This window comes from Lissotriton helveticus, chromosome 2_2 (assembly GCF_964261635.1).
Source record: "Lissotriton helveticus chromosome 2_2, aLisHel1.1, whole genome shotgun sequence".
NCBI classification, from domain to species: Eukaryota; Metazoa; Chordata; class Amphibia; order Caudata; family Salamandridae; genus Lissotriton; species Lissotriton helveticus.
In genome coordinates this window covers 277,933,881-277,958,367 of record NC_136060.1, presented here as the reverse complement: position 1 = coordinate 277,958,367, position 24,487 = coordinate 277,933,881, and the positions used below count along the sequence as shown (strand labels likewise).

The 24,487-nt window shown below is 46.7% G+C and overlaps 1 protein-coding gene across 2 annotated transcripts in view; it reads left to right on the top strand.

The window, feature by feature from the left end:
• PACRGL (parkin coregulated like) overlaps positions 1-24,487 on the top strand; it is a 129,444-nt gene that overhangs the window by 40,030 nt on the left and 64,927 nt on the right. For both annotated transcript variants that reach the window (XM_078678408.1, XM_078678407.1), the window contains exon 3: positions 3,050-3,117. In XM_078678408.1, coding sequence (XP_078534534.1) covers positions 3,050-3,117 — 68 coding nt within the window. The remainder of the gene's footprint in view (positions 1-3,049; positions 3,118-24,487) is intronic.

Below are 24,487 nucleotides of genomic sequence, written 5' to 3'. Positions count from 1 at the left end.
ATCTTTTCTGGGTAGCCTCTAGTTTTTAGTTTTTCTGAGTGTCCCGGCTTGTGTGCGGTAGTCATTTGTTTTGCTGCAATTTCGGCGCAGTCTCAAAAAATGGCCATAGGGCAAGTTTTCTCTCAAGGGGCGAGGATGGAAGTTTTCGAACCTTAGTGAATTGTTCTTGGCACTGGGATTATGGTAAGTCTTGGTTTCAAGGCGGTTGTTCTCCTTAGTTATGGTAATGTCTAGGAATACCATGGTGTCCCTGTCATGCGTGTTGGTGAATCTCAGATTCTGGTCACAGGTATTTATCCAGGAAATGAACTCGTGGAGTGTTTCCATAGGTCCTTGCCAAATGACAAGGACGTCATCGATATATATTCTCCAGAAACTAATGTGCTGCTGGAATGGATTCTGGTCATTGCCACACTAGGGGCGAAAATACTTCCCATGGAGGTACCCCATGTCTTTAGATATAGTGAACCTTCAAACTCAAAATAATTCCTTTTTAGAGCAAGTCTTGCACATTCAAGGATGAATGATTTTGGTCTATTGTAGGTCCAGGGGCTCTCATTCAGAGTTTTTTCTAGGACTGATGTGGTGTCATCCTGGGGTATGCTTGTATATAGGCTTTCGATGTCAAAACTCAACAGGATGGTATTTTCATCCACATGAATGTCCTGTAGTAGTCTCAGTAAACTTTTGGTGTCCTGTAGGTAGGTAGATGTGTTTTGTACAAGTGTCTTTAGAAAGAAATCGCAAAATCGGGACAACGGTTCCAGGAGGGAATCAATCCCTGACACAATTGGTCTTCCAGGGGGCGGGATCTTTCCTTTGTGCATTTTAGGTAGGATATAGAAGTGGGGGATTTTCCCACCTGATTTACTCAAAAATTCTGCTTCTTGTTTGGAGATTTTCCCAGAGGTTTCTGCTAGGTCCACCAATCTTTTTATTTCGAGCCTCAGTTCGTCGATGGGGTCGCTTTGCAGTGGTTTATAGTTTCTTCTGTCAGTCAGGAGCCTCGGGCACTCTGCACGGTACGTTGTTTTGTCTAGGACAACCACTCCTCCGCCCTTGTCGGCTAGCTTTATAATGATTGAGTCACAGTTTTTTAGGTTCATCAGGGCAGTGTGTTCTTCCTTGCTCATATTTTGGAACGTGCGGGGGACACTCATATTCTCAACATCATTAAACACAGCTTGTTCGAATGTGGCTATTTCGACGGGCACTGCATGTGGAGGTGGTAAGAAAGTGGATTTTGTACGTAAACCTGTCTCATTCGGGTTTTCAGTAGTCGAAGGTTCCCCTTGTTTCTCAAAAAAGGCCTTGAGTCTTAGTTTCCTAAAGAAGGCAGCCAATTCGCAATGGAGTTGGAATTTGTCTAGGCGGGCAGTAGGAACAAAGCCAAGTCCTTTGTTCAAGACCTTCTCTTCGATGACTGACAGAGGCCTAGATGATCGATTAGTCACTAGGTTCTGTTGTTGCTCGCTCCGGCTTGCGTCTTGCTCCTGGTGTGGCTGCCCACCGGCTCCTCCTCCCAGTGTACTTGATTTGCTGTTTTTTTTCTGCCTCGTCTGCCCCTGCCTAAAAAAGGAGGTCGAAAGAAGTTGGGCTGAAAAGGCGGTGGGCGCTTGCCAGCCATACATGGGGTAGTGTTGTTGATGGTTGTATGGCACCAAAAGTTTACTGAGACTACTACAGGACATTCGAGTCTGGAGAGCGGGGCCGGGGGACGCTCTTTCTGCTATTTGGAGGCAAAACTTTGGAACTCACTCCCGGCTCCCATTAGAGCCACTCCGAACAATCTGACGTTTCGAAAAGCCTTAAAGACCTGGCTTTTCCCTACTCTTGCTGTTTAATCTCTATGGTGCACTCTTAGGCCCCTGTCTCTGGTCTCCGGTTGCGCTGGGACTCCTCTTCGCTGAGGCAGCCATGCGCATTACAAATCCGAAATAAATAAAAATATGTACTACAGACTAAATCTGTTGAGAACTATTTTCATTTGAAATATCTAGACGGAGTGAGAGAGTTTACAAATGTATTTACTATTTGATTTTTTTTTTTTCTAAACTTGAGTTTCGAGTTTTAATTATGCCAATATTTTATAAAATACCCATACGAATCACACGCCAAACTGAACTTGAGTTGTGATTTCAGATGTAACTGTATTTTATATATACAAATGTCCTTATTCCAATAATTCTTTGATCCAAATGAAATCTTATTTTTAATTATGATGGTCTTTTTCGGTTGTATGATGTTACAATGCATTCCGTTGTTATGCATGCCTTTCCCACGCATAACCTTTCCCACGAATATTCCTTTACCATGCATACTTTTTCAACGATTTTCGTTGTAAATTCATGCATGGTAAGGGCATACTCTTGGTAAAGGTTATTCCCCCACCCCTAAACCCTTCTTATGAACACCCCTCCCCTGCCCTTAAATCTAATATTCCCCTTACCTCTCCACGTCGGCTCTTCTAAATGTTCTTCTTGTTGACGTCACACGTCGTTAAGAGGAAACTGAAGTGTCTTTCTGTTCCCTCTAACAACACGGATTGCCTCCACATATAAACAGCAACAGGTGCGTTGTTTTTGGGGGTGAACCGCCCCTCCAAGCCCCCTTTTTTCACGCTTTTTATTTCCTCCGGGGGGGGTGGGGGGCGGAGGAGGGAAGACCCTCCCAAACTCCCTTTTTTATTTTTAGCCTTTATCACACATGCCTTTACTATGTATTTCGTAGTAAAGGTATGCGTGGTAAAGGCTACTCGTTGTAACCACGCATGCGTTGTATTGCATGCGTGCTTAAGTTATGTGTGGAAACGGCCGCGTTGTAGTGGCAGTTTCCCTTCTTCTTCCTCGTTAAGACCGGTTTTCTTGGAGTTGTAGATCCCAATTAGTTTGTTTGTTTAATGAAGACCTTCCTTTATGCGTACCACAATAATAATATTCCCTCCCTATTTCTACTGGTGTTCTGTAAGAGATAACAAAGCATATCAGTATTTCCTGTTTGATATATGATTTCTATGTATATGTGTAATGATTTTTGTCTGCTATTGTAGTTTGCAGATCACCAGAAAGCACCTTCTGCGTTTGCTGCAATATATTCTAAAGGGGGCATTCCTTGTAGGTGAGTGCAAAGGAAGTATTTAAAAGCATTATAGTATGTTGAGATTCAAAGGAGTAGAATGTTTCTTTTGCTTTGACTCGGCTGAGGCTTTCTTCTGTCCTGTGATTCTTTTCCTGAATGTGGTTGTTATTCAAGCTGTACCCATGGAATTAACTGCCTTTCATCTGTGAGAACGGCACACCTACAAACTCTGTATTCAGCTTGTCTAAATTCATAGAACATTGTCTGCAGCTGTAGGGGGCCTAATTTAAATTATGGTGGGATACCCACTATAAAGCTGGTGGCTCAGGTGGTCAAGCAATGAGTGGCCAGCCTTGTTTAAAGCTTCCTTCCCACACCCGGAGTGTTGATAAACCCTAAAAGGGGGTTTAATTTGAAAAACAAATATCCCTAATGTATTGGGAGTTTTCATATGGTGGCATTGTTCTTTTTTCCTGCCCATTCCTGCCTTACTGTGCACAAGGGTCAGGTACTGTAAAAAGAAAATAGCTGACATAGCGTCAAAACAAGTGTTCTAACTAAGTGGACCTGACAGATGGCTAATATCTAATCGTAAGGCATATCAGATTAGAGCAGGACTTCTGATACCCAGTCATCGAGAATGTAGTGAACAACTTGATGCGGCTCTGCCATTGAATGCTATTCATCCCATGCTTCCCAAAAAGGCGGGGGATCCAGAGCTTTGTCATCAATCAATGTTTGATTCATGTACCTTTACCACCTAACTATACGTTCGGAACTGAGGATTTTCTTGGAAACCCACATAGAAATTGTTTCTGCACTATAGGATCTTCATTGACACCATTTAACAGTTAGTGCAGGGTGCCGTTGTCCATATGAGATCAAGCATGCTTAAGAAACCCATCCAAGGCAGGATTTGAAACTACAAAGCTGAATTTGCAATGTGTAAAAACATGTAAAATCTGCCTGTCAACCATTGAGAGAAGAGTACAGCCTGATAAAGCTGTGAATAAAAAGAAACCTCTGTGTCGTTAAGAATGAGAATTTGCCTAGCCTTCGTGCTGGTAAGTTCCAATTCTATTAAGGACTCGGAGGCGAGGATTATGCCTTCTTCCTTCGCTTTATTACTACACACAGAAGCAAGAAAAAACATCAAACAACTACATTTCCCATGAACACTTGAGAAACAGAAAATTCTGAACATTAGTCCTTCGTTAGTGTCAGCACTCCAGCAGCTCCCATCATGCATCGCTGCTGTTTCCTCTTCCTCTTTCTTTGCGCGAAGCCCATGTTCCAGCATTCTCACGCATCCTGTTTGGGACCATCATTCCCTGCAAAAATCGCAATGTCAGATACCGACCATCTACTTAGCCCAACCAAAGTCACATGGTAAGAGAAAACAATGCAAAGCAATTACAGCCATAACAGCATAAACCTTCCATGAAAGAGTTACTTACATTCAATACGGGGAGGGTCCACTTCTTGAAGTCATTGGGAGGGATAATCCTCGCCTCCGAGTCCTTAATAGAATTGGAACTTACCAGCACGAATGCTAGGCAAATTCTCATTCTATGGCAGGACCGGAGGCTTCGGATTATGCCAGTTCAAAGCTTATCGACAACTTGTGGTAAATTAAATTTACTTATTACCTCATTTCTGAATTTCTATGCTTAATAAATCATAATTTCTTGTCAATGCAAAGAGAGGAGTCCGTGGTGCTCAAATGAAGGAGGAGAAGACCAATAACTCGAGTTAAGGGGAGCGCTTCCAGCACCAAGCGGGCACAGGAGCAATCTCTCAAGTCCCTCTCTTGAAGTGGGGTGTTTTTATTTTCAACAGCAGAATATTTATACAGTCTTGGTCATGAGGCAAAATAGAGGAACAAACAGGTCGTGGCAGATAGAGGAACAAAGATCAGCAAGAGGAGCAGAGTGTGAAGAAATGGGGGTGTTTCTTAGGCTTCGTGAGGGGACTTGCGATGTGAAATAGTCTGACAGTTGGAAGGGGGAGGCTTCCTCATTCGGGGGTTTGTGCTCGTGCTTCATGTCAGAAACATGAACCATCTCTGCGGGGGAGCAGGAACTCATGTACTGGTTTCCCGGACTTGGCAGAAACCACAGAGACAGATGGTGAAAATGAGGAAGGCCAGGTGCAGGGGTGTCGTGCTCGTGGTCTTGGGACACCAAAGGGTGAATTAAAAACAAAATGGTGGCGGCTTTTAATGTGGGCAATTATTAATCGCGCAAAGAAGATCGCGCAAAGGGGCATAATTAGATCGCGCGAAGGGGCATAATTATAGATTTTATTTCCACATTCCCTCCTTGCCCCAGAGTGTACCTACATTATATCTCAATTTGCATGAGATCATTTATATATTCTTGTAGCATAATTCTTTCCCTTTCTCTCTGCTGGACAAGTGGTTTAGGAATGCATTTTGCAGCGCATAGACCGCACAGGGCAGGACCACATTGGATGCAAAGGCAGCATCCAGTTATTATCAGGAATATTATACCTGCTGCTGACAGCAGTTGCCATCCCCAGGACGATATTATCTTCCAGAACCAGTCGGACCACGTCCAAGTGCCAGGTTCTTGATGTAAACTTACGGCTATCTTGTGTAATTTTGTTATGGCCGTGTATACAGATGGGGAATTATCAGGAATAAATATACAGCAGCTAGAGCCTATAATTTTACAGGCTCTGCCTCTGTCAGCCAAGATGATGTCAAGGACAAGGCGATTTTGGAGAGTAACCAATCGTATGGCAGACTGCTCCTGGGTTAAGCTCCCCAGGGCAGACGCCGTCTGGTTTACAACAGCCTCTAAGGTCCTTGTCAACCTGCGTATAAGCTGTTCGGTACAGGGCCAACAAAGAAGAAGAACCCTTTGTTAAAATCTGTATACTGTTCCCATGAGGTTTCCGTTTGGTCAACCAAGGAGGTATCGATCGTTCTTTTATGTCTGACAAGGGGCACTAGGAGGTCTCGGTGGTAAGTGGATGGGGCCACAAAGACAGGGGGTAACAGGAATGCTATATAGCAAGTTCCCCCCCAGTTCAAGGGCAGCTGCACATAGGCCGTTTGGCCACAGATGAAATAAGTATGGCGAGATGCTAGAAATTAGGACTTTCTTCTGTCTTCAAAACTTATAGTGGTATGACAGTCACTGTGTCCTAATGGAACAGAGCCATTTGTCTGGATGCACCGGTGTCCTTTTACTGGTGAGACCGAGATGGAAGGGGGACCAGCATTCTTTTTAGGTTTGGAATTTAACATCTTGTAGGACATGGTCATGTTCCCTTGCTTGTATTCCTCACTTTCTAGGACTGTACCGGTCGCCTGAGGATCTCCCTCCTTATTAGGGTAACAGGCAGTATTGAGTACCTTGTTTAAATCCCCCAAAGGCCACCCATTCTTGCATGAATTATTCCCGTCAGGGCAGGAGGTGGGGGTAGTATCGTCAGCTGTTATTAGGGCGAACCAGGCTTCACAAGTTCCATTATAAGAGAATGGGAAAGGAAAAAGAGGCATCCCTCCCTTTTTCTGATGAGGTGGGATGCGGCCACATATCCAACAATTGGTGCTATTACTGGCCTGCTGAGTGTGGTGTAGCATCTGTATGAAGGTATTGTTTCGCAAGGCTAGTCTATGGGCTTGTTCATGAGGGGGTAGGTCGTGATAGGTGTGTTCCTGAGTGCTGTTGGGTGTATGAGAGGTGTGTTGTGTTGGAGGAAAAACAGTGTGGAGAATCCAGTTAACAGTTCAGCGAGGGGTTATTAGTGATCAGAATTGAATGGCGCACAACGTGGAGAATCCAACCAAGACACGTCATAACTGCCATGAGGAAAAATAATACTGTCAAACATATAATAGGACCATTATGTCTTTTTCTAGAGTTCATTTTTTTTTCTCCCTCATAGTCAAGGTGTTAAAATCCATTCCCATGCTCCAACCGCTTCACCATTGTACCGACGCCCAATGGACTTAATTAGCCAGAGTCCGAATGGCAGACCTTAACTTTGATTTCTAATCCTGTTGTGGGGTTAGTTCCAAAGGCAATAAAGATTGTTCAGTCACAATGTCAGTGGGATTGGCAGGGCCATCAGCAACAGTGTCTTTTTGTCCAAAATGTTTCCAGCAGTGGCTTGCGTGGAGCCAGCCCTTCCTGCCCTCGACCTTCGCTGCTGTCCGTGTTGTTAGTAGTACGAGTCTTGGCTTCTTCCACCTGGGCTGGAGGGTACTGGTCCGGTCGAAGTTCCTCACGAGGACCCAGTCCCCGGGTCGGATGGCGTGTTCTTCTGGGTTGGTTTTGTCAGGGAAGGTGGCAGCAACCTGAGAACGACAAGATTGGAGTGCAGACATCAAGGAAGCCAGGTAGTCAGTCAGCATAGTACTGTCAACATCAGTTATTCTTTTAGGCCTTGGCGTACCCCACATATTTGGTGGTCTGCCAAAGACCACTTCATATGGAGATAAGCCAGTTCTGGAATGGGCTACCATACGCATGTAGAAGAGGGCAACCGGTAAGGCTACCATCCAGTCCACGCCTTTGTCAGTGCATATCTTGGCCAATTTTGTCTTCAAAGTTTGGTTGTGCCTTTCTACTAGACCTGCTGCCTGAGGATGTCTTACACAGTGAAACTTCCAAGTGTACCCTAACAGAAGAGACACTTGCTTCATGAGTTCAGAAGAAAAAGGTTGGCCGTTATCTGAGTAGATGACACGGGGCAACCCATACCTCGGGAAAAACTCTCTAACTAATTGTTTAACAGTTGTCGTTGCAGTGTAATCTGGGACGGGATAGGCTTCTGTCCATCTGGTCAGAGCACACACTACAACTAGCACATACTTGTGACCTCTACATCTCTCCATCTGGATATAGTCCATCTGGAGAGCTTCAAATGGATGGTCAGGGGGTTGGAATCCTCCCTGTTCCACCTTTGTGCCTTTTCCTGGGTTGAACTGATTACAAATCATGCACGTTTTTACTTTTTGTTTGGCTGCAGCTCTCAAATGTTTGTTGTGCCATATATTCTGTATGCTGTCTAACATTGCTTTTTCTCCCAGATGCGCTGGTCCATGTATGGTGTTTACCATAACCTGTACCATGGCATCCGGTAGAAACCATACTGCTTTTTCAGGTGTCATCCAGCCTTGATCTGTAAGGACCCCTCCTTTTTCCTTCCATTCTAGCAGTTCCTGTGGTGTGGCGTGACTTTGGACATCCTGGATGTCAGAAAAGGGGTCTCGTATTGTATATTGGTGGTGTGGTATACTTAATTCTGTGTTTGCTGCTAACTTGGCTGCACTGTCTGCAGAATCATTCCCTTTTGATATTTCATCTGTTCCTTTTGTGTGCGCTTTACATTTTAGCACTGCGATTTTCTCTGGTAACTGACTGGCCTCTAAGAGGGCAGTGATGAGTGTAGCATGCTGTATTCTGGACCCATGTGATGTGAGAAATCCTCTCTCTTTCCATAATGTACCGAAGTTGTGTACAACTCCAAAGGCATATTGTGAATCAGTGTAGATGTTAACTGACTTTCCTTTTGCTAAGTGACATGCTCGTGTTAGGGCTATGAGTTCTGCTGCCTGTGCCGACAGTATCTCTATCTTGTGTGCTTCTAAAGTGTCTGTACCATTTGTGACGGCATAGGCTGCTGCTAATTCTCCTGTGGGGAGTCTCATACATGAACCATCAACAAAGAGTGTCATTTCTGCCTTAGCAAGGGGAGTATCTTGTAAATCTGGTCTTGGTTTGGTCACTAAATCAATTATGTCAATACAATCGTGAATTTCTTCAGTAGGAGAGGTCAGTGGCAACAGTGTAGCTGGGTTTAAAATGTTGCAGCGTCTAATCTCAATGTGTGGCTGAAACAGTGTCATCTCATATCCGGTGAATCTGGCTATTGTCAGATGCTGTGTTTGTGTTCTGTTTAACAGAAGTTCTACAGCGTGTGGGACCTGAACTATCAGATGATGTCCCAATACAATAGAATCGCTTTGTCTAATAGCTTGTGCAGTAGCTGCTACTGATTTTAGACATGCAGGCAATGCTTGTGCTACTGGATCTAATGTGCTTGAAAAATAACCACATGGTTTGTTTGTCTGCTTGAAGTTGGTTCAGAACTGATAGTGCTGTACCTGAGTTTTCTGTTACAAATATTGTAAAATCTTTGGTGTAATTAGGTGTTGCCAGCACTGGGGCTTGACACGTAGCTTTTTTAAGAGACTGAAAGGCTTGCGTGTGTTCATCTGTCCAGGGTAATTGTGGGGTAGCGCCAGCTTCGAGTGTTGTCAGCTGCACTAACGGTTTGGAAATGAGTGCAAATTGTGGGATCCACTGTCTACAATATGAGGTGAGACCAACAAAAGCTCGAACTTGTTTCTGTGTTGTTGGTTGTGGTATTTGTTGTATGAGTTGGATGCGTTCCTGTGTAAGCTGCCTACCCTCCTTTGACAGCAAGTGCCCTAAGTATGCCACTTGCTGTAAACAAAATTGGAGCTTACCAGGGGAAACTTTATGGCCATTTGCAGCTAGGAATTCTAGTACTAGTAGTGATGCTTCAGCACATGCTGCGTCAGATCTGGCCGTAATGAGGATATCATCAACATATTGTAGTATGGCTGTATCCGTGGGCATTTGAACAGTATCTAGTTGTCTTTTTAATGCTTGGCTATATACGCTTGGACTCTCTGTGAAACCTTGAGGAGCTCTTGTGAATTGGAAACTTCGTCCTTGTAAGGAGAAGCCAAAAAGGTATTGACCGTCTGGGGGAATAGGTATGCTAAAGAATGCGTTTTTCAAGTCAATGACTGAAAAATGCGTTGCTTCCGCATCTATGGCTGTGAGTAGGGTGGAGATGTCTGGAACCACAGGGTGTTGTGGAACGACACATTTATTGAGCTCTCTCAAATCCACCACTAGTCTGTAGACAGGTGGTGTTCCTGGTTCCACTTTTTTATGAACTGGTAAAACAGGGGAATTGCAAATGTTAGAAGTTGTTTCCTTATTCACACCTGACTGTATCAGGTCTGAATAATTAACATTAATGCTTGTTCAGCCTGAGGTGGAATTTTGTATTGCCTTATGCGTGGTAGTTGGGCTCCCTCTTTCAGTGTAACCTTGTGAGGTGTTATTTCCATACATCCTACTGTGGTGGAATCAGTGGCCCACAGGGTGTGTGGCAAATCTTTCAAACGCTCATCTAATTCTCTACTTGTGTAGTGGCCCTTGAAATCTCGCAGAAATAGTCTGACATCTGTAGGTGAGCAAACAATGACAGTTCCTAATTCTTTCAATGTTTTTATACCAAGCAAGTTTTCTGGACATGATTTTGTCAATATAAGATCTGTAGTTGTCATGAGGGGACCAACCTGCAAGGGCAGTGGCTTTGACGTGACGTTTGTCACAGGTTGTCCCGAGAAACCCAGAGAAATACTTTTTGAACCCGAGAGAGGAGCCTCTGGGACCTCTTGATGGCTTATTGTTGTTTTACTGGCCCCAGTGTCTAGTAGAAACTTCCTATCCTCCCCAAGAAGTCGGACCTGTATAAATGGACCTGTCTGATCTACTGGAATGGGGATTAGGGGCAGTTTGTCATCTTCTCTCTCTGGGCAACACCATAAGAAATCTGGGTAATATTCAGTGTAGGGGCTGTCTATAATATTCATTTGGGCCATTTGTGTTGTCAGTGGAACTGAAGGTGTTGAACTGTCTAGGGAACCATTCTGTTTTGGCTGATATGGGCGTGGCTGGGTCTTACCAGTAGCCAAATTGTGCTTTAAGACAGGGCAATCTTTAACGAAGTGTCCCATCTTTTTGCAATAATTACAAGTGCTTTTTATATTTGTCTGGCTACTTGGTGTCTGTTGACGCTGGGGTGCAGTTTGGGCTACTAATGCTTTCATCTTTGTGTCTTTCATGCGTTTCTTATCATTTTCTTCTTCATCCCTAATGCTATTCTGGTGATATTGTAGCATTTGTAACACCTGTGGAGGTGTATGTGCTTGCCAGGTACTTTCTACTTTTAGTACTCTGTCCTTAATGGTTGGCAAGGCGTTATCTACTAATTTGGAAACAAACAGATGCGGGTAAGCTTCACTTGTCGGCGTAAGGCCGATATTTACCGCAAAACACTTTTCAAGTCCAGTGTAATAATCTCCTATGTCTTCACCATGTTTCTGTTTGCAGGAGGAAATGGCATCCCAGTCCTCCTTTTTCACTGTTAGTAACTGTGGTAGCACCTTTAAAATAGTGCCAGGAAGTGCTTTTAGTCTGTCTCCTATACCTTGACCTGCTAATGTAGTATTTTTGTCATTCTGAAGTTCAGTCCATCTAATGTGTTCACCTGCTACTTCCCAATCTTTTTCTCTTAGTTTGTCATATATACCTGATGGCAACAATAATTTCAGAATTGCTGTGATATCAGAAAGAGTATATGTTCCCATCATTAATACATCTCCTAATTCCCTAAAGAATCCAGCAGGATCCTTTGAGTGGGAGGGAACCATCTCTTTCATCCTTAGTAACTCAAGTTTTGTCAAGGGTACATAAATGAAGACGCGTTGTAGCGTTCCATTTGTGTCCGCTCTGTGGTGGACCTCTCTCATGGGGAACTGGCGTGTTTGAGGAAGTCTATTAGTTGATCCACACGTATTATGGGGAGATCTATATCCAGTCACTTTCTGGTATTTCTGCCTAAAATCTATAAATGTGTTGAGAAAAACTGAACTATTGTGGAAGAACATGTTATCAGCGCAGTCAGACAGAAAATCTTCGAGTCTTGGATCATGTTTAAAATGAGTGTCATTGAGTGTGATGAGATGTTGTACCATGTAGAGACTTGCTAATCTTTGATGTGAGCGTGGTAATGCTAGAAAAAGCTGGGCTATGAGATCATTGTCATATATCTTATATTGAGAGACCCATAGGGTCGCAGTTCTGGCTATTTCCTCCTCCCCCGGTGTAAGCGGAGGTTCCTGGTCTAACCAGTAGTCTAATGCATTGGATGTATTTTCAAATAACTCATCTGGAGATGACCGTTCAGAGTGACCTTGGAGGAATGTAGGCGGGGGTGTTCGTGAATTAGGGGCGGAAGAACGAACGGGTAGGACTTTTTCAGTAGGTTCAGTAATTTCCTCCTCAAGTTTCTTATTCTCTTCATTTGTTTGCAAGTTTTGCAGAATACGGGTCACATTACGGGTGAACCTGTCTAGTGCATCATTTATAAGTTCTAGACTAGTGTGGTCAGATGCGGAATCTAATAAGTCAAAAAGTGAAACTGGTACATTTCTTTCCTCTGCTTGTATGTGTTTTATGAAACCGCAAAGGAGGAACCTATACATGTGCATTTTTACAGGGTGTGATCTTTTTGGAGTCATAGCGTTAATGGCTCGTGAGTTCTCTCCAGTACGAAGAAACTCAGAGGCCGCTTGAAGAAACGTGTCAATTGCTGGTAGATGTCTTATTTCTTCCCAGGAGTCATGAAGTATTTTACTTATTCGGCCCGCCTCCCCTGTGTTGCCCGGAGTCGGGTCATAGGGGCAGTCGGGAATTGTTTTACCTGGGTCTGGACCTACGGCACCCCCTTCTGGAGTGAGAGGTGGTGCGTTATGTTGTGAAAGGGGTGGCGGAGGCAGAGGGTGTTGAATGACTGGAACTTCATAGGGTGGTGGAGTATCTAAGAGAAAATTAGTAAAAGTATCCTCTGGTAGTGGGGCTGTAGGCTGTGCTGATGCAATGTTAAGGTTTTCAGGTGCAGATGGCAATACAGGATAAAAACCAGTAGAAATGGCTGATTGTTCCCTTTTATTCCTTTCACTAACTACTTCTTTCCCTATTTCTTGTAACTGTTCTTTCTTGGCCTGCTCTGACATTCTCTTACCCTTTTCAACTTTATACAATTCCTTCTGTTGCCTCCTATGGGCTTCTTTTCTCCATAATTCTACTGAGTCACTCTGTGACTGGCGGACTCTCTTTTTCTTCCATAACTATTCCTCTAATTTCATAATACACTCCGTATCAAAACTACAATTTTCAGGCCATCTATATCTGAGTTCTAGGTCTTTAGTATATTCTACCCATAGATCACAATAAATAAGTGCACCAACACCCTGTTTTGCATACATGAAGTGTCCTGGAGTATCCCGAGGAGAAAGGGGAATTTCCTTCTCAAGAATACTCCTTTTGGTTGCCATCTTACGTATTTTCGAGAAAATAGGCATGATGGCAAGACTTTCTAAGATTTTAGAAGTGAGAAAAACACAAACAGAACAAATATCTTTACGGTACCCACGAAAGAGGTGAGTCTGTCATTTATACTAAAATACTCCTGCGACACTGCTAGACAGACTCCAACGAGTTCTGTCGGCAGCTGCCAAACTGGCTCTTGGTTGGACCAGAAGATCCTCGGCCACTGATGCCTTGGCCGAGCTGCACTGGCTTCCTTTGAAGCAACGCACCGCCTTCAAAGCCCTTTGCTTGGTCTTCAAGGCACTACACGGCGCAGGACCCAGACCTCTTCAACGTCTGTTCTCGTGGTACACCCCCACCAGAACACTTTGGTCCGCAACCGCCTGCCTTGTGAAAGTACCTAGATGCAAGAAAGCCAGGATTGGGGGAAGATCCTTCAGAGTGGCTGCGGCCAAGCTCTGGAACAGTCTCCCCGCCGAAATTCGCCAAATCCCACACCTCCTACCTTTTAGGAAGCGAATCAAAACATGGCTCTTCCCCCACCCCCTCCCCTAAGTCTGCCTACCCATAACTCACCCCCCCCGCCCAATAACCCAGGAGTAACTACCCAGCGCCAGGATACCTGCCAGGTGACAGCCGCGCTCTACAAATGTTTTAAATAAATAAATAAAATAAATAATAGTAGTCCTCACAAAATAAGTGAGAAACCCACAAAAAACATGTATCTTTACCGTGCCCACAAGGTAGTGAGTCCGTCTTTTATACTAGTTTTAGTAGTCCTCACCAAAGATAGGTGAGAAACCAACAAAACGCGTATCTTTACCGCCCCCACAAAAGCTGTGGGTTCGTTTTTATACTTTTCAGCAGTACTCACCGAAAAATAACTGGAAGGCCTCTTGAAGATTTTGGGGAAACGCGGCGCGCAGTTTCAAGGTGGGATTTGTAGAACCTCGGACTCGTCTGCTTTGCAGGTTGGGCTTTGGTTCAGGACGTTCCGCTATTTCCTCACCGCCTCGTGTGGATGCTGGGCCGCAGTCGGTCCCCCTCTTCGCCTCGAGGGAGTTAGCGGGAATTCCCCGCGTTGTGCACTTTAGAAGTCCGTCAACGGTCAGGAGGGGACAGTACCGGGTCCAATATCGCCGGCGCGTGGGGGAAAGGGAAGGTCCCTGTTCCGGGCGCCAACTAATGTGGTAAATTAAATTTACTTATTACCTCATTTCTGAATTTCTATGCTTAATAAATCATAATTTCTTGTCAATGCAAAGCAAAGAGTCTGCGGTGCTCAAATGAAGGAGGAGAAGACCAATAACTCGAGTTAAGGGGAGCGCTTCCAGCACCAAGCGGGCACAGGAGCAATCTCTCAAGTCCCTCTCTTGAAGTGGGGTGTTTTTATTTTCAACAGCAGAATATTTATACAGTCTTGGTCATGAGGCGAAATAGAGGAACAAACAGGTCGTGGCAGATAGAGGAACAAAGATCAGCAAGAGGAGCAGAGTGTGAAGAAATGGGGGCGTGTCTTAGGCTTCGTGAGGGGACTTGCGATGTGAAATAGTCTGACAGTTGGAAGGGGGAGGCTTCCTCATTTGGGGGTTTGTGCTCGTGCTTCATGTCAGAAACATGAACCATCTCTGCGGGGGAGCAGGAACTCATGTACTGGTTTCCCGGACTTGGCAGAAACCACAGAGACAGATGGTGAAAATGAGGAAGGCCAGGTGCAGGGGTGTCGTGCTCGTGCTCGGGGTCTTGGGACACCAAAGGGTGAATTAAAAACAAAATGGTGCCGGCTTTTAATGTGGGCAATTATTAATCGCGCAAAGGGGATCGCGCAAAGGGGCATAATTAGATCGCGCAGAGGGCAGCGAAGGGGCATAATTATAGATTTTATTTCCACAAACTAGCCGAGCCACTTCCAACACTGGCTTGAAATAAAACCTCTTAAAGGTGGAATCTGACGACCAACCGGCCGCTCGCATCAGATCCTCCAACCTAGCCCCAAGGGCAAACGCGTTAGAGGCCATCGCCCCTCTCGCTGAATGAGCACCGAATTGCTTGGTATTAATCCCCGCCTCCTGCATCACCCAACGCACCCACCTGGCGATTGTTGGGGAAGAAACATCCTTGTACGGTTTGCGTAGGGCAATGAGAAGTTGTCTTTCGCCCGGAGGGCGAGTGTCATCAGTCATATCCTCGTAAGCACGGAGGCACTGCACTATACACAGTTTAGGGGAATCTGGAAAGGCCGGGTACGAAATGACCCGTGTGTGGGACTTAGTCCCCCTACTCCCCGTGAAGGACACCCCGTCGGGGGGAAAAAACTGTGGCAGTAATGTCAAGATCTCCTACGTCCGAGACCCTCCTGCAGGATATCAAGCCAAAAAGCATTGCTAACTTAGCTGTGAGTTCTTTACGAGAAAGACATTTTATTTGGCTGCTAAGACAGAAATAAGTTCAGAACCATGTTTACATCCCAAAGGACGGAATAACGTGGTCCGGGAGGCAGCGAGAGGCGGATCCATCTCAGAAGTCTGCACACTAAGGGGTGCTCCCCAACCGGGGAACTCTGCACAAGGTCGTGACCAGCCGAGATTGCGGAACGGAAAGTGTTGATTGACCGATAGGCAAGGCCATCTTCCGCCAAACCGGCCAGGAAGTTAAGAATGTGAACTACATCTGCCCCCACGGGATCAAAACTCCGTCGCACACACCAGTGATACCATCTATGCCAGGCTGATCTGTATCTCCTGGTCGTGCCATCAGCCCATGCCTTGGAGAGCAGATCCTCTGCCTTTCCCGAAAGGCCTTGGAGCATCCAACGATGCCGGAGATCCTCCAAGCCATCAGCTTCAGCGATCCCTCCTGCACCAACCGGTGGGGAGTCCCGTCCGGACTAAGCAGAATGTGAGGAGAGTGGGGGAGTAGGATTGGAAAATCCCATGAAAGTTCCAGATGAACCGGAAACCAAACTTGAGACCTCCACCATGGCGTGATCAACACTGCCTCTGCCAACTGACGATGCAGCAACTCTGACACTCGCGTTATCATTGAAAACGGGGGGAACGCATACCCCTTCTCACCCGACCAATCCTGGAGGAAAGCGTCTGTTGCCTCCGCCAATGGATCCGGGCGCCAACTGAAGTACCCCCGGAAGCTGATGATCCAGGCGTGACGCAAACAGGTCCACTGTGAAGGGACCCCACCTGGCCGCCAACACAGCGATGACCTGAGGATCCAGCTTCCACACGCTGGCATCCAGAAGGTGCCGGGAGTGCTAATCTGCCACCTCGTTCTGCCGACCCGGCAGATACTCCGCCGTGACCGACACCAGATGGTCCAGGCAAAAGTGCTAAAATTCCCGTGCAAGGTCCGCTAGCATTTTGGATCTGGTCCCCCCCAGATGATTGATATATCGGACTGCCGACACGTTGTCCATCCGTAACAGGACACATTATTGCAATCTGTCCTTCGTCCAACACTGGACCGCAAATAATCCCGCTTGCAACTCCAAGCAGTTGATATGTAACGCCTGCTCGTGGGCGGACCAGGCGCCACCTGTGGAAAATTCTCCGCACCTGTCCCCCCAACCAGACCGACTGGCGTCGGACTCGATAACTATGTCCGGGGCTGATCCAAAAATCGCACGGCTGTTCCAGGCCTCCATGTGTGTCAGCCACCACTGTATCTTGTCCTTCACTTCCTCCGAAAGAGGAATCAGCTGAGAGTATGTCAGGCCTTTCCGTAGGTGATACGTCTTCAGACGCTGCATTGCTCGATAATGGAGAGGACCCGGGAATATGGCCTGAATCGAGGATGACAGAAGACCCACCAAACGCGCCAAGTGGCGCAGAGATATGAGCAGCTTCGCCAGGGTCTGTCGTAGCTCGTGTCTGATCTTCGCCATCTTCCTGGTGGGAAGACTCAAAGTGGAAGACACCGAGTCTATGTTGAACCCCAAAAAGGTGGCACTCTGGACAGGAACCAGAACGGACTTCTTCTCGTTGATAACAAAGCCCAGTCCCTGAAGGAGGTCGACTACAACCTGTAGTTGGGACACCAGTCGCTCTGGACACTGGTCCATGAACAGCATGTCGTCCAGGTACACGATCATCCTGATACCACGTGCCCGCAAGGCCTCCAACGCCGGACGTAGCACCTTTGTGAAGCACCACAGCGCCGAGGAGAGCCAGAAGGGCAGCGTGGTGAATTCGTAAACCTGAACGTCCCACTTGAACCCGAGGAAACGATGGTGAGGAGGAAGAATCAGAACCGCCAAATAGGCGTCTTTTATGTCGAGCCTGACCATCCAATCAGACGGACGCAAAACATCCCTCAAGAGGTGAATCCCCTCCATTTTGAAATGGCGGTACACCAGCCACTCGTTGAAGTCCCTTAAATTGTAGACTGGACGTCGGCCCCCGTCGACCTTGTCGACCAAAAAGAGTTTGCTGAGGAAACCCCCGGGATGCTCTGGCGCGCAACAGGATCGCCCCTTTGTGGTGGAGGGCGGAGACCTCTTCGCGCACTAAGTCTGCATCTCGCTGCGAGAAAGTAATGGGGTGGGGACGATGTAGCTGACACGGACGACCATGGAACTCCAGCTGGAAGCCCTGGACCGTCTGCAGCACCCAAGCATCGCTTGTAAGCGAAACCCATGCCGGGAAAAACTGCGCCAAGCGCCCCCCTACCCGCATACTTGCTGAGGGCAGCACACTCGCCTCTTCCAGCTCTCTGTTGCTGGCCTCTTTGACCTCCTCGGCCACGGAATCTCTGTCCCCTCGTCGGGTAGAAATTGTTGAATTGGTGGTTGTTTTGAAACTGACCGCGTCCAGAGCCTTGCCCCCGATCGGAGCTGTTGCCACGGCCGAACGAGCGGCCCCTGCCACGTCCGGCCCTTTCAAAAACCCGAGGGGCAAAAACTTTCTTTATATTGGACTGTGCTCTGTCCAGAGAAGTAAACATGGCCACAAACTTGCCGAGCTCCTTAATGAATGGGTCCCCGAACAGTCCCCCTTGCGCCACAGCGCCAGCCTCAGAAGAGGCGAGGTCACCCAGAGTAGAGTCAATCTTAATCAATAGTGTCTTCCTTCTCTCAGTAGAGAGGGCGCAATTCGCATTGCCAAGAAAAACAATGGCCCGCTGCGCCCAATTGGAAATGACCTCCGGGGATATAAGATCCCCCGAGAACTTGACTTCTTCGGCCATGTCCAGAATCTTGGTCATGGGACCCACCGCATCTAACAGCTTGTCCTGGCACGTACGCCAGGACCTGTCTATACCCTTCCTAGGGTCCTTGACAAATTTAGCCAAAAATGTCACCATCTTTGGATCAATATCTGGGGTCATCGCCACCTTACCGTCTAAGGTGGGGTGAGGACACTCCGCTCTAAGGCGACTGCGGGCGTCCTTATCCACGGGCTTTCGCAAACGGTTTGCCACATATTGGGCCACCTTCTCCCCGGGAACCCAGTCCGAAGACCGGGGGTGGACAATATCGTCCGGGTCCAACATGTCCGAAGGACCCGCGGAGGAGGCAGCTTGGGACAGAAGCCACGACCTAGAGGAACAGGCCTCCTCGTCCGTATCCGGAGAATCCCCATCCTCCTGTGGCTCGGGGGACATAGTGCGCAGAGTTGGGGGTGGAACCTCCACCGGGGGCACAGGGGTGGGCTGGGTCCCCTCGTGCGCCATAAAGGCACTTTTAACCCCAGCAAAAGCCTCAGAGTCAACCTCTTCAGTAGAAGACTTCTTATTAGGAGGGGGAGGGTGAAGGCGCTGGGGCCGGGGCCGGCGCGGGAATAAGGGCCGCAAGCTTTGCGTACGCCTCATCCATCCGCGCTGTGAGGCGCTACTCTAGGGGAATCATGGCCTGATCAACTGCCCTATAAATGGAATCATCCACCGCCTGGTAAAAATCGTCATCCCAACAGGCGTAGTTCAGAGGGTCCTCCTCTGGGTACTGGCCTTGGTCCCACTGCATCATGAGGTAAGTTAGGCTCTGCAGGGTATCAGGGATATGGCACAGCAATCAATCAAGGGCCCTCATGGGCACTAACTTCAAACTGGGAGGGAGCCCAGATAATGTGGGGGCACAAAAGGCACACAATGTAAGGGGGGCTAGCCCTGGGCACGCTGCAACCCTTCGATTTACAGGGCACCACCCGGTAAAGCGTCCCACCGCACCACCAGACTGGTGCTGATTGCGACCCCTCAGGGTGTCAGAAATAGCAATACAACCCACACAGGGCGTTCAATACTGGGGAAAAACCTAAATTTGCAACCCGAAAGGGTGTCTGACCGGGTGGCAGGGGACAAGACCAGCCTCCTGTGGCAAACGCGCGAAAAAACGCTTTGAAAGCGTCCTTTTCTCGCGCTGGTCACAGAGTGAAAAGCTCGCCCCCTAGCGATGGGAGGACCACACTGCGCGGTCACTGGGCACTAAAATAGCGTGAGGAGCGCTAAAGCGCCCCGCGATTTTCAGGGGACTCTGAAAATGAAGAAATATGTCAGCGCTAGCCAAAACACCAAACCGCTAACACTACAGCCCCCAAAACCCAGGAGAGATAGTAAAAAACCACTTAACTTGCTGCTGAGCAGCGAAGAAAGAGGAAACAGCAGCGGTGCATGATGGGAGCTGCCGGAGTGCTGACACTAACGAAAGACTAATGTTCAGAATTTTCTGTTTCCCAAGTGTTCATGGGAAATGTAGTTGTTAGATGTTTTTTCTTGCTGCTGTGTGTAGTAATAAAGCGAAGGAAGAAGGCACAATCCGAAGCCTCCGGTCCTGCCATAGAATTCAGAAGCTTCCATTACACATGATTCACCTCACTGGCAGTTGCCGCCCTAAATCCTTTTTTTCTGGCTTGTGAGACAATATCTTTTAACACCTGGTTTTTTTTTTTACCTGTGTTTTTCAGAAGAATTTTTTTCCGATAAATGTTTACTGTTTTACAAAACTTATGTAACATCTAAAGAGTAAACCTGTTTTTCTGAAGAGTTGGTCTATTTTTTCTGTCATAATACCTTCACATGAAGTGACCCTTCTTTGGCAGACCAAAGGCAACATCAGCGCCACTCAAAGTCTGTCTGGTGTGCGTACCATTCTCGAATTAAACCAAGGAATTTGCGATCTGCCTGACAAATGTCCAAAAGGACATTAAAAGACATTAAAGGTATCTGGCTCAGCAGGATATTTGAAGATACCATAGCTAAGGAAGGGAGAATAGAGAGCTGACAAATTGTAGGAAAGTAGGTTATAAGTAGGTGGGGCATTCATCCTCAGCTAGTAATGATATGATATGATATAGCAGTTTTATAACGCGCACTAATACTCGAGAGTGTCCTGGCGCGGGTGAGCTGGAGCAGAAGGGAAGACAGTTAGGTGGTCTGGCTAAACAGATGCGTTTTAAGGTGTTTTTAAAGAGATAAAACTCCTGAGTCGACTGAAGATCAGTAGGGAGCGAGTTCCTGGGTGCTGCAGCTTTAACAGACAGGGACTGGCCTCCCAAACGGACTCTGTGGAAGCGAGGAACAGTCACCCGGCGAAGGGAGGCAGATCGCAGGGGACTGTTTGGAACATAAAAGGCAAAGCGCTTCCTAAGATAAGTAGGACCGAGTCCATGCAGGGCCCGATGGGGATAGCCAGTGTAGCTCCCGTAAATATTGCGTTGCGCTGGTTCGACTTGGGGCATTGTACGAGAGTCGAGCCGTGGCATTCTGTATCGTTTGAAGCTTTGGCAACAGGCAGCCAGGTAAGCCTATGAACAAAGCATTTGAATAGTCGAGCCGCGAGAGGATAAGAGCGCGAGCAGCTGCCTCCTTGGCCGCTTTCGGGAGCAGGGGGAAGATCCTTCTAAGTATTTTGAGGGTACCAAAACAGACCCCGGTCAGTTTTTTAACATGGTCCATAAACCCCAGGTCCTTGCTGAATCTCACCCCCAAATTTTTGACAGGTCCATCATCAAAGCGCGGACAAGGAAATTGAGACGGCCGAGGAGATTGTCTAAAGTCCAGGGGAAACTGGCCGTACAAAAGAACGTCAGACTTATCCTCATTACACTTCAAAGAAGCCTGGGCTAACCAACAGAATAATGCAGCTAGGCACGACTGGGCGATGGTGGTGTCCAAATCCGAGTCCTTCCATGTGAACAGCAGAGTAATACCACAATCACTCATAGGTCCAGTCAAAACTCAGTAAGTTAATCCTTGTTCAACCGTTGGTAGCTTGTCAAACAAGCAGTCAGGCCTAACTTAGGAGATAGGCATGGGTAAATCATTTGATAACACCAAAACAGTAAATAAGTACAATATGTAACATAATAAAAATCTAACACAAATTTATAAAAGTAGGACATATAGTTCTCTTAAAAATGACACCAAAACGACATAAATCCTATGTAGGGAAAGAAAGATATGAATGTATAAATATTAAATATAAAATTGTACTTTATAGCGTCACAATGCCTAAAGAGACACTTGTGCCCACTAGAGGGTACAAAGTCAAAGTTTAAGGCCAACCGCAATGGAACGCGGGCCGGCTAGGCTGTGGGCTAGGTCCTCAGGTTTGCTGGATCCAGAGCTCAAATCATCTATTGCGGCCTGCTGCAGCTCATTGAAAGACTGACGTCAAGTCCTTGGCGTCGACTGCGAAGAGAATCTTGAAGTGGTCAACGATTGCCTCCTTCTCAATGTCGAGTCGGGCTTGGCCTGGAGCTTTTCATCGGCTAAACCAACACGGTCAATCTGATCGGCGAGTCTGCGTTGGCGGCTTGACACTCGACATTGAACCGGTCTCCTCCTGGAGCTTTTTCTGCAAAACTTTGTAGAAAGATTCCATACTTACAGCTAATGCAGTTTCTTCATTCCTTTTTGGAAAAATAAGGAGTCCTGTAACACCAGCCAAGAGTTCATAGACTCTAAATTGCCTCTGGGGGGGCTAGCACTCAATTTCCCACAATGCACAATGCTTTGCAGGTGACTCCTTCCAGTTCTGTTGTACCTCTTGCTGATCAGGGAGTCTACTCCTTTTCCTTGAGTAAGGCGTATTCCTTTCTTTGTGGAGCCTTTTGAGTGCAACAGGTGCAGTCTTTCAGATGACAGGCCTTCTGTGGTGCAGTCCAAGGGTCCAGCAGTACACTCCTTCTTCTGCCTTTGTTCCAGGCAGTGTTTTGTTGAGCTCCGCAGAGCTGCCTTATTTATTCTTCATTTGTGGGCTTGAGTTAGGGGGGCTCCCTAACCAATAGGGAATAAGCTACAACCCTCTAGTTTGATCACTTCCGGTGGAGTGTGGCAAACCCCTAGCCCAGAGTACACTATTCTTCCAAAAATCAAGATAGAGAAAATCTCTCCTTGGTGTGTGAGTGTGTCTCTGTAACCCAACCCAGAGGTGAGGCTAACTACCGCCTACCCTCCCCTCCTCTTCCAGACCCTTTCCTAATCCAGTTTGAGGGGGTTCCATCTGGTTGGGGATCCAGGCAGTGGGGGCTGGCCTGGGTCTCGGGACATCTGTTCACCTGCCGCTGGCTTCTCCAAGGAGCAAAGTTGATCCCACCAAATGGCTGCATTGTTGCAGCCCCAAGCCTCTTCACACCTACTCGGGGAGCAGCTTGGCACATAATTGCAAAGGCTGACCAATCAGAAGAGACTGCTACAGGACTGCTTTAGGTAACTTCAGGATAGAATGTTCTAAAACTACTTTCCTATAATGGTTATATGAAAATCCAACTTTGGCAAGTTGTTGGAGTTAATGTGCCTTGTAATCTGATACTTTGAATGGTGTTGCTAGCTAGGTCCAATGCAAAGACTGACTTTATTAAATTTAATAAAGCCTCCTCCAGTCTGTAGGGCTAGCGGCACTACAATATGGAAAAACGACTTTGGCTGTTATTCCTTACAGGGCATATAAATCATCTTTTATATTGTCTCTGCTTTTTATAACAATACACCCTGCCTTCGGGGCTTCCAGGGCACACCTTAGCGTTGACTTATAAGTAATAAAAAGGTAGCTTTGGAAGTGATTTAATTCAAAATACGACTTCGAGCACATGTTTATTTTAAAACCAGCTTGCAAGGCAGGCATGGCTGTAAATGAAGTCAGGCAGCACAGCGGTTCACACATAAGTGCATTAAGTCCACTGGTGTCTCTTAACCTACATACCCTACCATGTACTAGGGACTTACAAGTAGGTTGTCTTTGCCAATTCAAATTATATCAATTACCATTTACCTTTAGACGTCCTGGGCCTGGCAGCAGACCCCAAGGCACTTTCAGAGTCAGTAACCGCCAGCATCAGTCTTAAAAATGGGGGTGATCAGAGAAAAAGGGATGACTTTCCTACAGAAATCACCCGGACAGCTACTCCCACTGCAAAGATAGATCCAGCTCAAAACAACTTCCCAATAGGAAGATCTGAGTAGAGGAGGAGGAAAGGCGACCATGTACACTGTCATTGCCACCTTACCAGACGACACTCCACTTCAGCGTTAAAAAAGAGCAAGGCGGCAAGTCGAGTACAAGAAAATTGGGCAAAACAAAGGAAAACTGCCAAAGAAAGAATCTAAAACCTAGAAGAGTAGACTCAGAGTAAAATGCTGGTAGGTGACTTTGGGGCCAAGATGCTGGTAGACTGCGCATACATGGAAAATCTAATACAAGAACTAAAAGTAAAATTGAAGTAACAGGACAAGGCAAGCCACTGGCTGAGGCTCTGACATCTACAGAACACAAAAAGTAAGGTGGCGATGAAGGAAGGCCGGACCGTTCCAGGCATTGCACTACAGTGGGTGTGTCCACTCTTCTGGTGCCATTTTATGTTGCCCAGTGGAAGGGGTCCTTCAGAAGGAGGGAGGCAGTAGGAACAGGCACTGATGGCCAGTCCTGCCTAGTGAGAAAGTGGGCAGGTCAGGCCTATGAAAACAGGGTAAAGCAAATGGAGGTTTCCAGTTAGAAGAGCTAAAACAAAGAAGAGTACAATTAAAATAAAACAAGGCTAGGTAAACTCGGGGGAGGGGCAATTGGCCTGGGAGGAACAAGCCTACAATGAAAACAAAATACAAGTACTAAAAGTAAAATTAAAATAAGAAAGGTCTGAAAGGGCCCAGCAACCCTTGGCTGGAGCATTGAGTTTCTGGCCTACAATGAACACACAAGGTAAGGTGGCAGTGAAGGTAGACCAGGCAGGTCCAGGCAATACACTACAGATTAATTTCCAGATCGATTTTAG